This window comes from Dipodomys spectabilis, unplaced genomic scaffold, assembly GCF_019054845.1.
Source record: "Dipodomys spectabilis isolate Male_0828 unplaced genomic scaffold, ASM1905484v1 ptg000115l, whole genome shotgun sequence".
NCBI classification, from domain to species: Eukaryota; Metazoa; Chordata; class Mammalia; order Rodentia; family Heteromyidae; genus Dipodomys; species Dipodomys spectabilis.
This window is the reverse complement of record NW_024870792.1, coordinates 12,260,174-12,283,803: the sequence shown is the minus strand read 5'-3', so window position 1 is coordinate 12,283,803 and position 23,630 is coordinate 12,260,174. Positions and strand designations below refer to the sequence as shown.

Sequence of the window (23,630 nt, the reverse complement as noted above, 5' to 3'; positions counted from 1 at the left end):
GTGACAGGAAAAGTACAAACTCCTTGAAAGAACATGTTTCCTGCAGATGCTATCTAATCTTTAAAAAAGCGAACAACAGGGGCTGGGAAGGTGGCTCAGTGATAGAGTGCTTGCCTTGCATGCATGAGGCCCTGGGTTCGATTCCACAGCACCACATAAGCAAAAAGAAAAAAACCGGAAGTGGCGCTGTGGCTCAAGTGTTAGAGTCCTATCCTTGAGCTGAAGAGCTGAGGGATAGCGCCCAGACCCCACAGTTCAGCCCCCACGACCGGACCCAAAAAAAAAAAAAGCGAACAACAATATGTGGTAAAGAAGTTTCTAAAAAGCAAGAAAAAATACAGTTTACTTGTGTTCTGATAAGTTATGTATGTATGTTTGCAAGCGGCTACCACTTTCACATTACCTTTTCTCGAGTGATTTCACAAATCTGATTTTGTTATAGCTGTTCAACTTGCAATGTATTTTAACTGCCTGGTTTGCTCTCTATTTAGATAAACATTTCTGGAAATCATTTTGGGATGCTTGATTCGCCCTTGAAGTTATGCGGACAGAAGTGCTCAATTTTCAAATTATATCAGCTGGACCCAACAGTGTATATTAAAGTTCACTTAAATTGGAACTTGTAAAAGAAAAGAGAATGGGAGTCTGGTTAAATAAAGATGACTACACCAGAAACTTAAAAGGGATCAGTTTCTGCCTTCTAATAGTGTATATGGCTGTTTTAGTAGGTACTAATCAGGATTTTTACAGTTTACTTGGAGTATCCAAAACTGCAAGCAGTAGAGAAATAAGACAAGCTTTTAAGAAATTAGCATTGAAGTTACATCCTGATAAAAACCCGGTGGGTGAAATTTTGTGAAACATCCAATGACTGTCTTTTAGTATGTTTTAATGTGTATTTTAAATTATTTTTATGTATGTTCAAAATGCTTAAGAACAGTTACTTGTAAAAATTATAATTCAGGGACCAGAGAAGTATATCAATGGTAGAAATCTTGCCTAGAATATTCAAGGACCTGGCTTCCATCTCTAACACAACAACAACAACAAAAAAAATACTTTAAATTAAATTTGTATGCTAAAACTAGATTCAGCAGAATGATCTAGTCTGTAATAGTGCATAAATTTGGTCAGAGCCTCTTAACTTGTAAACTAATTTCCAGCAGACGTGTTAAAGATTAATCCTCATGTCATATTGTCTATTAAGTAAATGAAGCATTACTCATAGTAAAGAAGGTTAAGATCCAGTGTTTTAAAGCATTGTCAGAAAATAGTTTGCTTTAGAACTCATAAGGTGTATTTTAGTAGCATGCTTTAAGTTTTACTATTTTTCTATGCACATGTCACAGACCAGTTAGCAAATTTTACAAATCAAAACATGAGAATAGATAAAAAATTAAAAGCAAATGATAACAATTAATAGAATTGAGAGCAGCTGAGTATACCTTCAGTTATAAATAATTCATTTATATCTAATTGTAATCTTTAAAATTTAAATTAATTTTATAATTTATTAAAATGACATTTAAACTCTAGTCATTAGTGAGGACAAGGACATGTGATTTTATTTCTAGTCAGGATTTCTAGGTTTGATAGTGTCTTAGTTGATTATCTTTCCCAGAGATCTATTTTTTTTTAATGTGTTCAAAGTTTTGTTTTAAAATTTGAGAACACAACTTACAACTTTCCATATAAAAGCTGGGAGACCATCTTAATTTAAATGAAAGCATCCTTCAGAAAATTTCTGCAAAACAAAAGAAAAAGTATTTCCAGTTCAGTTTTAAACAGCTTCCTTAGTATTATTCCTTATCTGATCAATTGGAGCACATATTTTATTTGTAAGTTTTTTTTGCTCCAGCACTCTTAGCATTTGTGTTCAAGGCTTGTGCTCTGCTATTTTAGCCACACCTCCACTTCTGTTTTGGTGGCTAGGAGAGAAGTATTTTTGCTGGTTAGTTGGAGGTAAGAGTTTCATGGGCTTTTCTGCCTGGGCTAACTTCAAACTATATTCACAGATCTTAGCCTTCTAAGTAGCTGGGAATATCAGTACTATTCTATTTAAATTAAGGGTTTTGAAGTGTTGATTATGCAGTTTTCTCAGCTACATTTCTTAAACAGATTTTATTAGTCCATATATATACATGATTAACATTTTTGGCCTATTTTATGTAATAATGAGAAAGTGTATTATTTGAATAGTTTTTATTTCCATTACTTCCTCTTTTTGAAGATGGCAGCTCCTTAGATAATACTTCCTTATCCCATCCTGTGATAACTCACATTGTCCCACCCTTTTATGTTGGTGTCTAGTTTCTTAGAAATCTCTGGGTTAATTATATCTATTTATTCTAAAGAAAAACAGATGGTATATCTGAAATAAAATCTATGTCTGATACTTTTAACAGAATAACCCAAATGCACATGGTGATTTTTTAAAAATAAATAGAGCATATGAAGTACTTAAAGATGAAGATCTACGGAAAAAGTATGATAAATATGGAGAGAAAGGACTCGAAGATAATCAGGGAGGCCAGTATGAAAGCTGGAACTATTATCGTTATGATTTTGGTAAGTTGTGATGATACTACTTAAGAGATTCGATTTTTTTAAAATCTGAATTGAAAGTTCATTTTATCTCACTATTCATTTTTGGTATTTTATTTGTCAGTTTGATTAGCTCCTTTTAATTCATTCTAATGGGATTGAAAAAGGAAAGTCAGCATATAGAAATTATCTATACAGATAGGAAAATATATTCATCACATAGTATCTAATGCTTATAAGGATTCCTGTATATTTAATAAGGAATATGTATGTTTTCATTAGAAAATATTAAACATTGAAACCTTTATAAATTTTTAAGCCATATAATTTATGACAAAGACTAAACAACAACAGTGGTTTCTTCAGCAGAAATGCCTCCCTTGTCATGTAGAGCCTTATTGATGATTTAAGGTGTTGAGAGGAATAGAAAAGAAGGCCAGGAGCAAAAAAAGTAAGTTACTGGAACCAAGGGAGAGGAAAAGTAAATAAAGGTATCAAAGCAGCAGGGTGTGTTCAGGTAACCAGTTTCTGATTATCATTACTTGACCTCAAATACAGTCCATGAATGAAAGAATGCTTTTATATGAATCTAACTATTTTCACTTACTTCTGAAGTTTGCTTCTTGAAACTGATTTTCTTTGCAAAATAGTGATTTCAAATACATTCCCACATCTTACTAGCCTGTATCAGGTATCGGCAAACTGAATTTCAGTGGCCAAATCTGACTTACCACTTGTTTTTCTCATTTGTTATATATTACTGATGACTTATTGAAGGCAAAAATTGAGCATTTATGACAAAAATACACTTTGTACAAATTCCAAGGTATTTTTTTGTGGCTTCTACAGAAAATATTGGCTGTCCCTTGGTCTGTATTCATTATAAATATTATTTGGATATTTTCTTTATTATTGAGAAATTTTCTTACATTGATTTTAAATTATGGTAGATACTTTTTTTTTTTTGTCAGTCATGGGTCTTGAACTGAGGGTGTAGGTGCTGTCCCTGAGCCTCTCTATGCTCAAGGCTAGAGCTGTGCCAAAGCACCACTTCCAGTTTTTGAGTTGTTAATTAGAGATAAGAGTCTCATGGGGACTTTTCTGCCCCGGGCTGGCTTCAAACTGTGATCCCTCAGATCTCAGCCTTCTGAGTAGCTAAGATTACAGGCATGAGCCACCAGCGCCCAGCTAACATTTGTATTTATGACTAAATGTTTGTCTCTGCCTCCGCAAATTTTGTAGTTGTAAGGTGTCTTAGCAAAAGAAAGTATGTTAAAATGCTAATACTAATTAAGCCTCCTATAATCTGAAAATTAAATGAGTTCCATAGTCTAATTAACAGTAATGTACTACTCAGTTTCCAAGTGTTGGTACTTTACCATGTCATCATCAGAAGTTAAGTGAAGGGTTACAAAAAGGCTATTATTTTTTAAATTCTTTCTCTTTATAACTTTTTTAATAAAAATGAAAAATTATTTTAAAACAAAACATTTTCTGTAATCATTAGAAACCTACCCCTCCAACGCAGACTTCTATTATAGGTCATGTCAAGAAACTAGTGTCTTTGAATTGTTCTTTAAATATGTCACGAATGGTTTTATTTACTTTATATTTTACTTTTAATTTGTTGTATATTGGAAATGAGATGTAGTATAATCTGATTATAATCATTATGTGGTCATTTGTTTTTGTGTGGGAATTTATTCTTATATACTTTTTAAATTAGGTATTTATGATGATGATCCTGAAATCATAACACTGGAAAGAAGAGAATTTGGTAAGTTTGTAGGTATATGATTTTCTAAAACAAATAGAGGTCTTCCTTTACCTAAAAAAAGCTCTTAGGTCTGTAGATATTCACACGTTAGAAGTTATTTAGATTTTTGAAAGTTAATGCAGTATAGAACTGTATTTTAAGCAGTGTTTCTAGAAGAATGTGGAATAGCCAAGCATTATAATAAAAACACTAGTATTTCTGCAGCAAAATGCATAGGTATATATACACCAAATGAATAAAAACAGAACTGAGGTATGATTCAAGTCAAAGTTCCAGTCCTAGGCAAAAAAAAAAAAAAAAAAAAGCAAAGGTACTGGGCTCTGAGTTCAAGTTCCAGTGTAGGCAAACACACGCATAAATATATAGCTTCATATAATTCAGATCAAGTTTTGGTGTCAAATCAACTTATTGCAGACTTGCAAAAAGACTTCTAGTTTCAGAACTTCTTTATTCCAATGCTTTTGACAAATATATAGTTTTAATTGTATATAATTTGTGAGAAATGCATATAAGAATACAGTTCCGGGGCTGGGAAGTTGGCTCAGTGGTAGAGCGCTTGCCTTGCATGCCTGAGGCCCTGGGTTCGATTCCTCAGCACCACATAAGCAAAAAGAAAAAAAAAGCCGGAAGTGGCACTGTGGCTCAAGTGGTAGAGCGCTAGCCTTGAGCTGAAGAGCTGAGGGACAGCGCCCAGGCCCAGAGTTCAGGCCCCACAACCGGACCCAAAAAAAAAAAAAGAATACAGTTCCGCCAGGAGCTGTTAACTCATGTCTGAAAATGGCAGTTTGAAGCCAGCCAAGGCCAGGAAAGCATGTAATACTCTTACCTCCAATTAATTAAAAAAGCCAAAGGCAGAGGTATGGCACCTGGGGTAGAGTGCTATCCCTTAGAAACAAAAGCTCAGGGACAGCAACCAGGCTCGGAATTCAAAGCCCTAGTACTAGCACCAAAATTTTTTTTAAAGAATTCAGTTCAGTTCTACTGTATTATCTCTCTCTCTTTCTCTCTTACATTTTAGAAAATTTTAATATTAGTTAAAGCCTTACATTATTAAAACTTAATACTTCCTTTTTTACTTCAAAGCAGTAGATTTGTACCTTACATAAGATTCAAATATTATTTTGCTGTATTATAATCACATTTATTTAACAAACTAAAGTAACATTAAAGTTGCAAAACATATAACATTTTTTGTTTTCATCATAAAACATGTATTACAGTCACTTGACTGTATAGTTTATTTCTTCTAAACAGAAGTTGCCTTTTCTAATTATTTTCATTTGTGAGCTTGTTCATAAAGAGTATTTATTCCATATATTATTGCTAATAATAAATTATAAATGAATAAAAAATACATTCATTCTCTACTAAGGAAATGATAACATTTAATTCATTGGGATTATGGGCATATAAAACCAGTTCCGAGGTTGTGCCTTGGACTTTTAAGAAGACTGGTCACATATAAATTCATTTTTTTTTTTTTTTGCAGAATCCTTCCTTAGATGTTTATGTCCTTTTAGTGCAATAAGTCACTCAAAATCTCTACTCAGCTATTTGCTTGTCAGCTATCTCTCCTCAAAAGTGCAAACATTGGCTCTTTAACTTCTACCTTTTCCTCCACAATACTTTACTGGTAACTTCTATGTTGTTTTTTCAATAAAGATTCATATTGTCTACTTTTCCAGTTGTTTATAGTGAGAGAAATAATCCAAACTGCATAATTCAGTTTTATAAGTAAAGGAACCTCAGAATATTCTTTAGTGCCAAAAGAAAAATGTGGTTAATATACTTCACTTTCAAAGCTTTAAAAATGTTCTGATCCTTTGCATCAGACATGAGCATATTATCTTTTTATGTTAATATAGTACTGTGTCAGGCATTATAATCAAGTTCTATATACTATTTGCAAAAGCAGAGAACATCTCACATGTATACTCATTATTCTGAACAATACCACATAAGACAAACTTTTTTGGATGAGAAGTCTGTCTAAAAACAGGAATTCAGAGCACTTCTGCTTTTTCTCACCACTTTTTTTGCTAGAAGAAATTATTTGTATAGAATTAATAGGTAGTTTTAATTGTATATAGTAAAGGCAAAAGCATATTTTAAAGTATTCTCATCTACTCTTGGTCACCAAATAGTTGTAAAAGCATTATATTGTGCTATTGTGAAACATCTATAGCCAGGCACAGTGTCCCAAACCTATATTCTTAGCTACTTGAGAGATGGAAATCAAGGGATCATGGTTTGAGGCCAGCCTGGACATAAAAGTTTACTACAGTCCATATCACTCCATGGGTAGGTGCAGTGGCATGTACCTGTCATCCTCAGTAACATAACACAGGAAAGCAGGGACAGCGCCCTCCCAAAAAAAAAAAAAAAAAACACAGGAAAGCACAATAAGAGGATCATAGCCCAGACATTTACCTAGACCCCACCATAAAAAATAACCAATGTAAAAAAGAAGCTGTACATGAAGCTCAGGTGGTCAAGCTCCTGCTTAGCAAACCTATGGTCCTGAATTCAATCCCCTCCCTTTCCCCAAAACCACCTTTTAGCCCAACATTGTGGCTGTCAGCACTTAGGAGGCTGAAGCTAAAGGATTGTGAATTTGAGCCCAATCTGCTTAGCACAACCAAATGCTGTCCCTAAATTAAATAAATAAAATTAAAATACTTGTAACCTTACTCAACAATAAGAACTGAGCAATTACATTAGAAGAGCTCTGTTAGAAGTGCCAAGATTAGCAGCTTTGTTAGAAATAGCAAGTTTATACATTTTCATAATAATCTCATTTTTATTTAAGACTTATGAACAAAAAATACTTTGTATGCTTTTTTATAGGTAAAAATTCATTACTTGTTCATAAGATAACCTCTTTTCTAATGAAATTTTCATTCTTTTAAGATTTTTACCTAAACTATTACCACTTGGTGGTCTAATCTAAATGGCCCTTATTTTGTACATTGAGTATTCTATTTGTCAGACTTCAAATACCTGCTAAAGAACAATTGATAAAATTGATAAATTATTTATTTTGATTTTGCCAGATTGTTTTCTTTATATATGTTTTGGCATTGAACATTAGGCAGCCATTCATTCCTGCATGTTTCCAATTAACCTGAACAGTTACACACATTTAGCGTAGTGTATGTCTTCATGATTATTATAATGTATGAAATTTTTGTTTTTAAATCATAGTAACTGATTGATATATAATTATATAAAAACTTAACCAAAAGCAAATTGCCTGCACCTTGTTATCAAGAGTATCAGAGCTCATCCTTACTTAAAATTTTAAAGTTAATCAGATTTGTTTAACTGTATCAAGCCATTTTACAGATTAAAATACAATATACTGCTGGTCAGACATATGTTGTTTTCATATGTGCTATTTTAGCAAATGTATCAATGTACTAAAATGATAAAATCTTTGGTATTTGTTAAGCAACATGATTTTCCAAGTAAGTGTCTTATTTAGGACATCCCTCATATTCTTTTTTTAGATCGTTGTGGATTTGAAGTAGCTATGACAATTGACCAGGCTTACCCTATGTGTCCACAGCCCAAAAAGCATCATTCCTAGTTACTCATACTCTTCCTTGTTCCTCCCAGCCACACAAGTCTTATATGAATATTGGTTTTAGTTCTTTGTGCTCCTTACCATATTTATCTTGTAGTTCAAGGCTACTTCTTATTCAAGTATGGGTTTAAGAGAGTTTTTTAAAAATTAATGTTGGCTTGATATTTGAAATGCTTTCATTTTAAAAGAAAACAATTTGACAGTGATAAAGATTTTTACAACTATTTTTATTCTGATTTCTCCAAAAAGTTTTTTAACTAAAATGTACACTGTTTAGTAAATCTGATTTTTGTAATTTTAGATGCTGCTGTTAATTCTGGAGAACTGTGGTTTGTAAACTTTTACTCCCCAGGATGTTCACATTGCCATGATTTAGCTCCCACTGTACGTATTTTTTTTAACATCCTGGTTATTAAAGTTTTGTTTCTAACTGAGCTGAACTGTTATATGTTCATTTTTTTCCTTTAAAAAAAATGTTGGCTGGGCTGGGAAGGTGGCTCAGTGGTAGAGTGCTTGCCTCGCATGTGTGAGGCCTGGTGTTTGATTCCTCAGCACCACATAAGCAGAAAAAAAACAGAAGTGGTGCTGTGGCTCTAGTGGTAGAGTGCTATCCTTGAGCTGAAGAGCTGAGGGACAGTGCCCAGGCCCAGAGTTCAGGCCCCATGACAAAAAAAAAAAAGTTGGCATTGTTTTAAAATTCTATCAAGTAATTATTCAGTGTTTTCACATATATATGTTTTCATTTGATAAAATTTTCTCCTTCCAGCATCTTTACAATACAATAAAATTTAAAAAAATATATTAAAGTGTTTTCAAGGGAAGTAAAATGACCTTATCAGAGAAGTACTTGTTATCTTTTTCTCTTATAGTGGAGAGACTTTGCTAAAGAAGTGGATGGATTACTTCGAATTGGAGCTGTTAACTGTGGAGATGATAGAATGCTTTGCCGAATGAAAGGAGTCAACAGTTATCCTAGCCTCTTCATTTTTAGGTCTGGAATGGTAAGAGATAAGTTAACATTTTGCACATTTGTGGAACTTTATGCGAACAAGTGAAATACTAGAGAAAACACAAATGTATGAATTTTTAGGATGTATTGAATTTTAAATTTAATTTTAGGTAATCTAATAATCATTTTGGATTATTTATGATAGATTATATATTATTCAGAATGCATATTTAGTTTTGTACTTTATATAAATTTGGTATATGTTATCTCAGTGAATATAAAGCTCTACTAGCCTTTTTTTCCCCAATTTCCAATGAAAAAAGTAGAACTAAAATATTAAATAACAATATCTTCCATAGCATCTGTACTTTCCTGATTCTGTTTGGAAATTTAACATACTGTTGAGAGGCAGCTTTCTGTATTTTTCAGGATAATGTAAAAACAACATATTTGGTATTGTTTAATGAACTTTTAAATGAAAAATAAAAAGTGCTTTTTCTTAAAAAAATCAATAGGCCGCAGAGAAATACCATGGAGACAGATCAAAGGAAAGTTTAATAAGCTTTGCAATGAAGCATGTTAGAAGCACAGTGACAGAACTATCAACAGGTAATTTTATTTTCTTAATTTGCTTTGACCTTCAGGAGTACTTTGGATCAGTATTTTGAATTTTACAATGGCAGCATTAAGAATTGGATCATAATATTGAAATTTGAATGTATTTTTTTCCTGCTACATTTTAGAAGAGAATTATATCATAACCAATTTCTTCTGTATTTGTATAGAGCCTAAAGCAATTAAGATGGTACAAATGGATATGAAATTGGACTAGGTAAAAATGCACCTAATGTTCGGGCCTTTTATTTATTGCTTTCATAACAAATACATGCTAAAGTTCAAACACATTTCTAAACTTAGGCTTTTAGCTCGTTCAGAGATTTTACGCTGACTATTTATTTTCAACAATCTCTGACATAGTTAATATTCCTAGCTAATGGAATGCTTATTTCATTCATTGAGCACTGTTTATGTATGAGAACTGTGTTAACTACTAGAACTTCAGGAGCAATAAGGTGTTCAGTCAGTCCTTGCTATCACCAATTCACTATTTCAGTGAGGAAGATACCAGCAACCCATTAAAATGCAATGTAGTAGCTGTTACCATAAAGGTAAGCTTAGAGAAGCATAAAGGATAAGAAAGTATAATCCTACTTGTGTTCAAGCAATTTATTTAGAAAGGTAACATAACATAGATGGTAGATTTGATCACAAACAAGACCATACTAAAGGTACAAGCACAAGTATGTTTATTGCAGCATTATTTACCATAGCTAAGATATGGAACCAACCCAGATACCCCTCAGTAGATGAATGGATCAAGAAAATGTGGTATAGCTACTCAATGGAATTCTTTGTCTCCATCAGAAAGAATGACATGGGTCCATTTGTTAGGAAATGGAAGACTTGGAAAAATTATATTAAGTGAAGTAAGCCAGGCCCAAAGAAACATAGGTCCCATGGTTTCCCTTATTTGCAATGACTAGTATATGTCTGAGACAAGCAGAAAAGGTCAGATAAGATGATGTTAGGTGAAATGAACCCCAAGATAAGGACACAAGTGGTTTTTTTTTTCTTGTTATTGTTTCTAACATATTTATAAGGTACCACGTGATTTTTTTGTTGCTTTGTATGTCCCTCCCCCAAGGTATAACCCCTGTTTTCACTGTATTTGATGTTGGTATAATTTGTGGAGAGGAAGGGAAAAAAACAAATTGTTTAAATAGTGATACAGGTTGACCCATTACAACAATGAGATGTACAAGATGCTATGTCGAACTTTACAATTGAGGTAGGGGTAGGAGGGTGAGGAGGGGGGGAACAAGGAGAGATGTTGTAGAGATGGGAGGGTAGGTGAAAAACAAAGGAGGCAAAAATGTTTGATAAGAAATGTACTCATTACCTTGCTCATGTAATTGTAAGCCCTCTGTAAAGTATTTTCACAATAAAAAAACTTATTAGAAAAGAAAAAGGTAAGATTAAAAAGAAAAAATAGTGTTTGGAAAACTGCTTCCTATCATTGAATAATGATAATCATTCGGTTTCCTTTGTTTTAAGGAAATTTTGTTAACTCCATACAAACTGCTTTTGCTGCTGGTATTGGCTGGCTGATCACTTTTTGTTCCAAAGGAGGAGGTAAAGTTATCATTCTTTTAGAATAAAAGAATATAACATTTTAATTTTAGGTTCCAATTTTAAATGTACTATTATTATTAGAGGTTTTCAGTAAATCATTAATTGAAACTACTGTTTATACTCAGATTTACATTTTTTATGAGTTATTATATACCCTACTGTCATTTTATACTTTGGAGGTTATCAAAATTACTACTTTATAAATGTCATTTATTAATCATATGTTATATTTGGTTTATAAGTAGTTGAGCTTCATTGTACTCATGATAATTTGTGCCTGAGTTAGCCACAGACATATGTGGCAACTTGCAGAAGTAATTAGTTAACAAATAGTCTTCCCCAAACAATACGTTTTGAAGTAATAGGCTTACACATATTAAAACTTAGCCTTCTAAAATTGTGTATGTGAAAATGAAAATTCTTGCTTCTAGGATCTGTCATAAACTAAGTTGAAAATTCAGTATTAAACTGTAAAATGAAAACTGTATTTAATCACATGAATTAAAATTTAGCCCAATATGAAAAATTACCCTAATTTCTTAATACTTTCTCCTGTAATCCCACAAATTTGACTTCTACTCTGCACTACTTTATTAAGACTGTGTTATCACTAGTTGTTAACTAGTCACTCATCTCATAAGACCTTTGTTAATCTTTTGAGTAAAATCAGCCTTAACTGAATTCTTTCACCAAGGAGTTTTGTCTTATTCTGGCCTAATAACCAGATTTCAATCCACCCACACATGAGCAAAACTTTCTTTCATTCCATTGTGGGTTTTTTGTTTGGTTGGTTGGATTTTTTTTTTAATTTATTTATTTTTGGTCTGTTGTGAGGCTTGAACTCAAGGCCTGGGCTCCACTTCTGGTTTATTTCTGGTGGTTAATTGGAGATCAGAGTTCCATGCACTTTCCTGCCCAGGCTGTCTTAGAACCATGATCCTCAGATCTTAGCCTCATGAATAGCAAGTATTACAGATGTGAGTCACTGGCAATCCATCAAGATTTCTTTTCTTGTTTTTTTTTTTTTTTTTTTGGGTCCGGTCGTGGGGCCTGAACTCTGGGCCTGGGTGCTGTCCCTCAGCTCTTCAGCTCAAGGCTAGCACTCTACCACTTGAGCCACAACACCACTTCCGGCTTTTTTCTTTTTGCTTATGTGGTGCTGAGGAATCCAACCCAGGGCCTCAGGCATGCAAGCCAAACGCTCTGCCACTGAACTACCTTCCCAGCCCAAGATCTCTTTTCTTATAGCTAGAAATCATCCTACTGTGTGGCTTCTTTTTTATGTAGCTAGAAATCTTGTGAAATTAAGGGACAACAATAAAAGACAAAAAGAGAGAGAGAAAGAGAATATGAAAATATAAATGAGACATTAGCCTCTGTATCTATCTACTAAAGGTTTCCATATTTACCAGTATATAACTCAGTTAATTGCCTTAAAATCCACATGGTAATTTGGGGGAAAGGCATGAGAATATAAGCTTAACAAATCTAAAATAACCTCATAAAATTCTCTTTCTCCCTCAGATTGTTTGACTTCACAAACACGACTCAGGCTTAGCGGCATGTTGGTAAGCAACTATCATTTTTACAAAACTGTAGCACCATTTAAAGAAGCACATTTAGAAAATGGCTCCAGATTTTTTTATGGTTCCTTAAACATTTAATTTACTGTCTTCTTATTTTCTGATACACATGTTTATAGCTAAAAGTTTATTTCTAAATACCTTTGTTCAGTAATTTCTGACATAGTTCTTTCATTGTCTTTAATAAGTGTTCTACTGTTTATTATGAATTTGCTAGTATTTTTGACATTTCTAAACTTTATTTTTGTTCTGTTTTTGTATTTCTTATTTACTTTGGTCATATCATATTATAGTTAGTGAATATGGTCTATGTGATGTTGATTCTTTGGTGTTATTGAAATTTCCCTTGTGTGATCCAAGTTTGTCATAAATTGGGAAAGTACTACATGAACCTCAAAACTAGTAAGTTTCTGTGTATGTTAAGTATAATTTTATCTCTATTAAGTTAGCAGTCTAAATCATTTATTTTTATTGATCTATAATTTCTAAGTCATATAAAAATCTCCAACTGCAATTGTTGCTTTTATTCCTATTATTTATTTGTATATATAATCACATATCACGTAAGAGGCAATCCATTTTTTTATTAGTATCATAGAATATATAAAGACAAAATTGGTAGATATGATCTGCTCTACACATACCTTACATGGCATAGTAATGCTCCTAGGGTACAGTGTATTACTATGCTGACAATTGTAGACAGTTGTAATACAGAGCTATCTGTGTACTAATCAGAGGAAAAAAATGTAGTGAATATAAATATAAAAATAAAAATGTACACCTATATAGAGCATTTGCTGTGAATAGAACTTAGAGAACTAGAAGTCACTCTTAGTGTATCAAAATGATAAGTGAATTTCAAAGTCTAGGATATTACTGAACACTACTGTAGACTTATAAATACAAGTAGGCTATACCAAGTTTATAAAAACAAAAGTTCTTTCTTCATTGATAAATTGACCTTAGTTTACTACAACTTGTAAATATTATTGTTAAAAACTAAATCACCGTCTTTTCTATTTGACATTTTCTGTTTCATTGATTTATACATTTTATTTTCTTCCTTCTGTTTTCTTTAGAGTTTAATTTGCTCTTTTAAAATTGTTGACGTGGATATTTAGGCCATTAATAGTTCCTTTTTAAGATAAGAATTTAGACTACAAGTTATTGATTACAATATAGCACATATTTTGATAGGTAGAATTTAAATTATCAGTTTGGAATTTCTCTAATGATTCTTTTTTTATTTTCTTTTTTTAATTAAATTATTTTATTTATTACTGATTACCAAACATAAAGGGTAACTAACATAACTAACATAAGTTAATGGCACAGGGGTTTTGTTGTAATAATTCCATAGATTACTACAACTAACTTTGAACAAGTTTACCCCTAAACTGAATTTTTCTAAAGATTTTGTTGTTTTGTTTTCTTTTATTAAATACTAACAATTATCTTAATTTTATCATTAAGAGAGTTTCCGTTTTAATAGTTTCAGGTTTTTAAGATTATTGAGCCTTGCCTTATGGCCCACCATGGTATATTTTTTATAAATGTTAGTGTGTATTTTTAAATTTCTGTAGTTCATAGTTCTTTAAAAACCAATGGGGCTAAGTGGATTAACCATTCTGTTCAAATCTAGATCTTAATGTTATTGTCTGCCTTTAATCAATAACTTAGAGAAGTATCTTTTTCCCACTGTTATTGTGAATGTTTCTGTTCCTACCTTTAGTTCTGTCAACTTTTTCTCTATATATTTTGAGCCTTTGTCACTATATGGAGACTAGTTTAAAATTATCTTCTCAAGTCTTCCTTAATATGAATTATGACAACTCCAACTTTTCTTCAGTTAATGTTGGCATGATATAACTTTTTCTTCATTCTTTTTCTTTTTTTAAACAGGTACTAATTTTAAGTGTACATTGTAGACACACAAAATGTCTGATAAACTAAATGATACATATTGAAAGTACAGTAATAGTAATAAATCATACACAAGTTGATTTTTTTAGATTTTTTTAACCTAAGATTGTATAGTTTCAGTAGACTGGTAGAAAAATGTTTTTAAATAGATGTGTATTGTTGAGAGAATACTACATTTCAAATAATTATTGAGTATTTTTAAGGAGTTTGGGTTTTCAGCTATGTTCAGCTGAATCTGTTTGACTTTTCCATTTACAACATGTTTTTGTTTCTATTTTAGGATGGTCTTGTTAATGTAGGATGGATGGACTGTGTAACCCAGGATAACCTTTGTAAAAGTTTAGATATTACAGCAAGTACTACTGCATATTTTCCTCCTGGAGCCACTTTAAATAACAAAGAAAAAAATAGCGTTTTGGTATGAATAACTTTAAGGAAATTTCTTTACATTACAAATATGTACATGCTCATACTTTCAAAAGTAATATTTTGTACTCAGTAGGAAAAGAATCCATTTATATCATTTGGTTACAAAACATTTCATTACTTATCACAAGTATATAATCTTAGATGTTGTTATATCATGAGTTTTCATTGGTTTCCAATAAATTGGTTATTTTCCAATATTAAAAAGATAATAAGGGGCTGGAAAGGTGGCTCAGTGGTAGAGTGCTTGTCTTGCATGCATGAGGCCCTGGGTTCGATTCTTCAGTACCACATAAGCAAAAAAAGCTGAAGTAGCACTCTGGCTCAAGTAGTAGAGTGCCAGCCTTGAGCTGAAGAGCTGAGGGACAGTACCCAGGCACAAAGTTCAGGCCCCTGATCAACCAAAAAAATAATAAAATAAAGATATTAAGTAGATTAATAAGTACAGTAATAGGGTCTCAAGCATGTAAAATTTTTCAGCTCTCTGTAAATTTCTGATATAAACTCAGTTTGGAAATATGATAAGATTCTCTTGTAGATCTATATTTATGAATGAACAAACTGAGATTAAAGGTAATTGGCAACATGCTGAGATGAATAATAATATGCTTGGACAGACCCTTTGGGAATCTCAAAAGAATGTCAGGGACTGGGGGAAAAAACTCTTTGTTTCCTGTACTTTAATTTTTTAGCTGTAATGCATGCTCATTTAAGAAATTCAGTGTACAGTATGGTAATATAGTAAAAAGAATTTTCCTAAATCTAAATTACTATAAACAGCCATTATTAAATAGTTATTAAATACTTTTTCAGAGACTAGTATATATGACTTTCAGTTTTAACTTCATATTACGTAGGTAGACACAGCTCACACCTATATCCTCTACTCCAGAAGTATTATATATACCCAAATACATACACACACACTACTTTCTGTTCAACCTCTCTGGGATAGTAGTGTCTCAAATCTAAATGTCTATTAACTGTATTGCTAATGTTCCCACATAACTGCTTTGCCCAGTTTCAATATCTCACTTGATCACAGTACTACCTTGTACTGCCTTCTATTTTTCAGGGTAAATATTTGTAGTCTCTCTGATTTGCTTATTAAATTTTAAGTTGTTCACTGATATATGCCAAATGCCTACAAGGATTCTGGTGTGGATGAATGTGTGTGTGTCTTACCAACTGTGTATATACTCTACATATACATATATTTGTACTACATATACACACCTGTACACATTAAATAGATGGATATATGCAGGATCTTATAGTAGATTCTATTTATGATCTTTTCAACAAATAAATTTGTCTATTTTTTTCTACCCAAGGGTGTATATATGATTGTTTAGTAATTACCTCACTGAGTAAATATAACATGTCATTTCTGGGTGCTGTGTCTGAAGTCTACAATCCTAGCTACGTAGGAAGCAGAAGTGAACCTAGTGTATTTTCATAATGACTTAGAGGTCACTCTGAATTAAGAGAATTACAACAACAAAAAAATCCAGTTAAGGGAATAGTCTGCTTAATTGATTTTATATAATTATTTCTTTAAAAACCCAGTTACATAGTATTTGAACTAATTGTAAAATGTTACTTTTAAAACAGAAAAGTATGTGTAATAGTTCTAAAAACTTCTGCAATTGTTTTCTTAAAAGTTCCTCTTTAGAAACACAAGAAATGGTAAGAAATTAATATTTCCACAAAAAATTATAATATTCTTTTATTCTAGTTTCTTAATTCATTGGATGCTAAGGAAATATATATGGAAATAATACACAGTCTTCCAGATTTTGAGCAACTCTCAGCAAACACACTAGAGGTAATGTTTTTATAATAGTAATAAGTCTAACATTTTAAACTGAACATTTGTTTTATTCATTGCTAGAGAAATTGAATTGCTAGAGAGAATTCAATGGATTATATAGTAATAAAGTCTATGTTAAATTGCTGTTACTGAAATTCAGGCTAAATTTCAAACGATTCTGTGGTTTTGGAAAACCCAGAGTTTTATTTTACTGAAGGATCTTACTTTCCTTATGGATCCTAGACCATTCTAAGCTTGTGTCCCTACTAAATCCTTTGTTAAACTTGAAAAGATTACCTTTTCAAACTACCCCAAATTTATACCTATGTATTATTAAAATACTTTTTTTCCTAGCAGTTATCTAACAATTTGTAGTTCTGTGGCATGCTCATCTATAATTGATTTATATGCCATTTCTCCTAATAAACAACAAGATAAGTGTAAAGATAAGTTTAAATTTTAGATAATATTTTGAAATAAAGAATAGAGTAGCTAAAACCAACTCCAAGTAAAAGAAAAAAGATTAGAACTCTTATAATTTGCTGACTTTCACATTGTTCTTTTTTTATTGCAAGAATCGTTTAGCACATCATCGCTGGCTCTTATTTTTTGATTTTGGAAAAAATGAAAATTCAAATGATCCCGAGTTGAAAAAACTGAAAACACTGCTGAAAAATGATCACATTCAAGTAAGAAAAAAAATATTTCATTTATTATATTTTAATTAACCTAACAGGGTTTATTGACGTCCTAAGTTAAATATACTTTTGGTTTGGGGTTGTGATTTCTTCTTTTGTCTTTCCTTTTTTGTTTTAAAAGTTGACATCTTCTAGGCACTGGTGGCTCATGCTTGTAATCCTAGTTTCTCAGGAGGCTGAAGTCTAGCAATTAAGGTTCAAAACCAGCCTGGTCAGAGAAGACTTAGCAACTCTTATCTCCAATTAACCACAAAAAATAAAAGCCAGAAGTGGAGCTGTCTGGTTCCAGTGTTAAAGCGCCACAGCCATGAGCAAAAAAGCTAAAGAATGTAACAGTGCTTTTGAATTCAGGCCCCAGTACCAGCATACATTCATACACATACAAAAACTTACCATATCTGGAAGTGGCAAGTTTTTATTTCTTTAGCACTAAGAAACTTAAACAATTTTTCTGGAATATAAACTCTAGTTGGTCGCCTGTGGCTCATACCTGTAATCCTAACTACTCAGGAGGCTGAGATCTGAGGATTGCAGTTCAAAGCCAGCCCATGCAGGAAAAGCCTTGAAACTCTTAGTCTCCAATGAACCACCAGAAAACCAGAAGTGACGCTGTGGCTCAAGTGATAGAGGGCTAGCCTTGAGCTGAAGAGATCAGGGACAGCACCCAGGCCCAGAGTTCAAGTCCCATGTCCAACCAAAAAATATCTAGAAGATTATCCTCTTTCTAAAGTAGTAGTTTTGTTTAACCCAGTATATCCAAAAGGTCACTTCAATATGGTTTCATGTTTCTAACTTGATATATAATGTTTGTAAATACAAGATACAATAGTTCCATGCACACACACATATATAAAATATATATGTGTATATATATATGAATTAGAGCTATTAGCATTTCTGCTATCTCAAGTATTTACCATTTCTCTGTGTTGAAACCCCTGCCTCTTCTGTTACTATTCATTTTGAAATATATCAATTGCTATAGACCATAGTTAGACACATAGTATATTGCTGTACTAAGTAATATATTGCTGTACTATATAATACAGTTGCCTGCCTCTCCTTTCTCCTTGGAGCGTCTAGTGACCACTATCCCACCCTCTTCTGTGAAACCAACTATTTTAGCTTCCACAAATGAGTGGGAAACATTCACTCTTTGTCTTTCTGTGCCTGTTTTATTTTACTTAACCTGATGTCTTCTAGTTCTTTCCATGTTACTACAAGTGAAAGGATTTTATTCTTTTTGTAACTGAATTGTGTTTGTATACTACATCTAATTTACCATTCATTTGTTAATGAATACTAGATTACGTTTCCTACTTTTAGCTATATTTTAATGAATAGTGTTGCAGTAAACTTGGGAGTTGCAAATGTCTGTGTGATACAATGACTTGGTTCTTTTGGATATATACCTAGGACGTAGGGTAGTTTGCTTTTTATCTGGTCTTTTTTTCAGTGTATGTGTATTTTGTATATTTTCCATTTTTCTTATCTATTTTTTATTTGTTTGTGGTCTGAAAATATCATATGATTTTACTTTTTTAATTTTTTGAGTTATTTTGCAGCTTACATATTATCTAGATAGATTTAGATAATGTATATATAGTTGCTTAATATATTTGGGTGGTCTATTATTGGGTACATATATATTTACAATTATGTCCTTTTGCTAAACTGATCTTTTCATTAATATAATGATCTTTCTTTTTATTTGTTTACTTGTTTTATTTTTCTTAGCTGTAATTGTGGTTTGAACTTAAGACCTCGCTTTAGTTTTTGACTTGGTCTGTTTTATGCAATATGTTGTTGCCTTTCTTTGATCTGTTTGTTTCCTTCTGTTTCTTTCTGCTTATATGGAATAACTTTTTCAAATTCTTAAATTTTAGTTTATGTGTGTCTTGAACAATGAAATAAATTTTTTATAAGCAATATTTAATTGGAACATATTTTTGAAAAAGAAATACACATATGTTTCTTGTAGAATTTTATCCATTTATATTAATAACTTCCAGATTATCATTCATTGGGGATTATAAATACTTAAAAAATTAGTACAATTTATATTTTTGTTATAGTTAATTTTCTGCTTTCTAGGTTGGAAGGTTTGACTGTTCCTCTACACCAGACATCTGCAGTAATCTCTATGTTTTTCAGCCATGTCTAGCAGTATTTAAAGGACAAGGAACCAAAGAATATGAAATTCATCATGGTGAGCATAGGAAAAATTATAAATTTCATCTTTCAAATATTAATTTTCTAATTATACTTTTATGTACTTTCTGTGAACATGTTTATTGTAATTAACTTTTGCTCTCATTTTGAATTATATATAATCATTTAATTCTGTTTGTGCCCTTTAAATCCCTTAACAATATTGATCACTTTCAGCCATATCTGATGGGAAGTATCAATAAAATGAGGGGTTTGCATGCTCATACAGTGAGGAGCATATGAAGCCTCCATTCTTAGGTGCTACATAGCATCACAATAGGTAGATTCTAGACATTGTTTTGAGCTTTTCTTCTATTAGACTTCAAGCTTCTCCATTAACTGCTTTGTTAACTTTTATAATTATGACTCTACATTACAGTTTATTTGAAGCTTTGGTTTTATTGAAGAATGGTTTTACATTCATGTAGAATCTCATTTCTGAGAGTTGGTAGACATTGGAGTCAGACGCATTGAATTCAAAATCTACCTTGTGATTTATGAACAAGACAAAGCGCTTGTCCTAAAAGAGAACAAATGTTACAAAGGAGACTCACATATTTCCAATTATATTGCAGTTAAGTGAATCAGATACTAATGAAATGCATGTTAGGCAAGAGGATTAGCTATAAAGTTTAAAATCCTAGCTCTGCTCTCAGGAATTTCAGAATACAATTTAGCAGGAACAGAAGGGAAATCTATTCAAAATCATGAAATAATAGTGGCCATTATGCATAAAATAATCAAATATATTTCTTCATAGCATCAGCCAGGGGGTAACCATTGAATTGAGTAAAAAATGCTGTTTTCCAAGTAAATACAAAGGTACAAGAAGCGAATCCCTGTAGGTTGAAGGGACTGTGTGAACAAAAGCTTTGCAAATAACAGTAACTGCTGTTGACTCAGCACTTTCTTCACGTACTACATTTTGCTTAAGATCTCGCCTGGATGATCCCTTTTCATATTCATAACAGCCATTGGTGAAAAATAAGATTCAGAAATAGCCTCACAACACATAATGAAAGGTAGATTTTTCTTAAAATCTAAATTTGTGACTCCAAAACCTAAGTTTAGCTACTAGTTAGACCCTGAAATTACTAGAAATGACTACATTTTAGTAATAGAGTTTTATTAATTTTTTTAACCTTTGAAGTATATCCACACTTGCGTCTTTGTGTTGTTCATTTTGCTAGTTTCATCACCATTTTATTGTAATACATCTCTTATAGCACTGCTCATCTCCTCTTGGTTCCTTGTTTCATTTACAGTTAGTATCCAAAATATTTTTTTCATGTCACCTTTCTGACTTTGACTCTCTTGATTTCTTTTAGAAGAAAATTTAAATGAACTTCAGAATAACTAGAAGTTTAGTATTGGGAAAAGAGTTAAGTCATAAAAGCAACAAGAGTCCACATTATATATCTAATCTGCAGGTAAAGGAATTGGGACTGTCCTGAGGGAAAGCAGAAAGGTGACATGAGTGGGCTTACATTTTAGTAAAGTGACTAGCAGCCTAGAGAACATGAGAGAAGGTTTGGAGTGAATGAGATTAAGCAGAAAGAGGTTATGTAACCACATATGTAAGAACATGACTGTCTTACAGCAATGATAAGGAAGAAAATGATGAAGTAGATAGATAATTTAATTCCAAAGTACAATCTCGATTTAACTTGGTGATTGTTGGGGACAGGGGGATTGAGAGTCAAAGATAATACCCATGTTTCTGACTTAGTTCTGTCTTGTTTAATTGCTTTTGAATGATTCAGCCATTCAATGAGGAAGAGAATACTCAGTGAGGAATTGACAGTAGACATGTCCAGTTCACAGTTGAGTTTAGGCTTGAGTGCCAAGAAATTAATTTGTACTACACTCTGTAGGCTTAAAATTGTTGATAGTAATTAATACAGTACTTAGAATTAAGGATAAGCTTGTCTAAGAGGAAACAGAAAAAAAAAAATGAATTAGAAATCAGAGTGACCTGTAAGGGATGGTTAGAGATAGTGAAATTTTTTAAGCTGTTCAAGAAACTACAGCTAGGCAAGTACCAGTAGTCATGCCTGTGATCCTAGCTTCCCAGGAGGCTAAGATCTGAGGATAACAATTTGAAGCCAGACCAGGCAGGAAAGTCACTGAAACTCTTACTTCCAATTAACTACTAAAAAGCTAGAAGTGGAGCTATAGCTCAAGTGGTAGAATCCTAATCTTAAGGAAAAGAAAAGCTCAGAGACAGCACTCAGGCCCAGAATTTAAGCTCCAAGATCAGCAAAAAAGGAAAAAGAAAATAGAGAATGGAGAATTCTATAGCATTTATCACCCCATATTTAAACAGTTGTGGAAATACCTGTCTATTGTTGCATTTTTAGTTCCTTAAGGAGAGTAAAAGTATCTTAACATTTCAAATGGAGTTGACATATAACAAATTCTTAGTTTGGACAGTGGAGTGAATAAGTAAAGGGGTACTAGGGAAAATAAACTCTGTTCTGCTTGAGGAAAATCTGACTTGCCAAGCTAAGGAGTATATTCTTTAGGCAGTGGTAAGTCATTAGAGGAATTTAAGCAAGGGGAGACAATATGATGTTTTTTTCTTTTAGGTTGACTATGGGAGTAGTGTAGAAAATGGATTACTGAGGAGGGCTGCAGGCAGAAATACCAGTGTGACTATTCCAGTTAGCCATATTGAATTCAAGTAGTAGCAGTGAAGTGGGAGATAGGGTAAAACATAGAATGGATAGAATTATGATACCAGCACAGAGAAAAGGCAAGGATCTCTCTGCAAGATATTCTTTAGTCATGTGCCTAATTGCCATGATCGAGACTAGAATGTGAGAAAAGGAGCAAATTTGGGGAGAAGTAATTTTTTCAATTTGACTATATTATGTAAGTTAGGTCATAGTAATAACACAAAGAATTAAAAATACTATAAAGAAGTAATTATTTTTATCTCTGGCATTTCAGAGAGTTCTTTGTATTTTAACTAGGTCAAGTGTGCATAGAAAGGATAGTGAAGGGAGGGGATGGTAGGGGAAAAACAAAGGAGGAGGTAACAATGCTTGATAAGAAATGTACTCAGGGCTGGGAAGGTGGCTCAGTGGTAGAGGGCTTGCCTTGCATGCATGAGGCCCTGGGTTCGATTCCTCAGCATCACATAAGCAAAAAGAAAAAAAACGGAAGTGGCGCTGTGGCTCAAGTGGTAGAGTGCTAGCCTTGAGCTGAAGAACTGAGGGACAGTCCCCAGGCCCAGAGTTCAGGCCCCACGACCGGACCCAAAAAAAAAAAAGAAATGTACTCATTACCTTGCTCATGTAACTATAACCCCTCTTACAGTATTTTCACAATAAAAAACTTAATAAAACAAAAAGGGTACTCCCCATAGACAAAGCCATGCATAATATACAGAATTCTAATAATAAACATCACCAAATTGACCTGTTCATAAGATTTCCAGTTAATATTTTGAAAATAAAACTTTGTAATGTCTCTATGGCTGTAAAAGAATACAGATTAATTTTTATCTTAATTTCAAAGGAAAGAAGATTCTATATGATATACTTGCTTTTGCCAAAGAAAGTGTGAATTCTCATGTTACTACACTTGGACCTCAGAATTTTCCTGCTAGTGACAAAGAGCCATGGCTTGTTGATTTTTTTGCCCCTGTAAGTTACTTTTACCTGTCACATATGATTATTGTCATATTTTGTCTTGTTCTGACTATAAGACATTTTCTGGCTGACTAGAACCTTAGGTACTAGAACTGTATGGTTCAGTTTGGCTACTGTTGGTATATGTTACTTCTAAATGAGTACTAATGTAATTACCCGTCTAAGACTTAAGTACATAAACAGAAAATAGTCCACTATGTTTAGTTTACCTTAATAGGTATATTGCTTATTGCAACCATGATGGTATTTTGTTTGTTTCAATTGGCTT

At 32.5% G+C, this 23,630-nt stretch overlaps 1 protein-coding gene across 2 annotated transcripts in view; it reads left to right on the top strand.

The window, feature by feature from the left end:
* Dnajc10 (DnaJ heat shock protein family (Hsp40) member C10) overlaps positions 1-23,630 on the top strand; it is a 43,895-nt gene that overhangs the window by 1,158 nt on the left and 19,107 nt on the right. For both annotated transcript variants that reach the window (XM_042688293.1, XM_042688294.1), the window contains exons 2-14: positions 492-841; positions 2,406-2,568; positions 4,271-4,321; positions 8,209-8,291; positions 8,777-8,908; positions 9,372-9,465; positions 10,972-11,049; positions 12,574-12,617; positions 14,839-14,976; positions 16,723-16,812; positions 17,373-17,486; positions 19,590-19,704; positions 23,229-23,356. In XM_042688293.1, coding sequence (XP_042544227.1) covers positions 638-841; positions 2,406-2,568; positions 4,271-4,321; positions 8,209-8,291; positions 8,777-8,908; positions 9,372-9,465; positions 10,972-11,049; positions 12,574-12,617; positions 14,839-14,976; positions 16,723-16,812; positions 17,373-17,486; positions 19,590-19,704; positions 23,229-23,356 — 1,434 coding nt within the window. In that variant the 5' untranslated portion in view covers positions 492-637. The remainder of the gene's footprint in view (positions 1-491; positions 842-2,405; positions 2,569-4,270; positions 4,322-8,208; positions 8,292-8,776; positions 8,909-9,371; positions 9,466-10,971; positions 11,050-12,573; positions 12,618-14,838; positions 14,977-16,722; positions 16,813-17,372; positions 17,487-19,589; positions 19,705-23,228; positions 23,357-23,630) is intronic.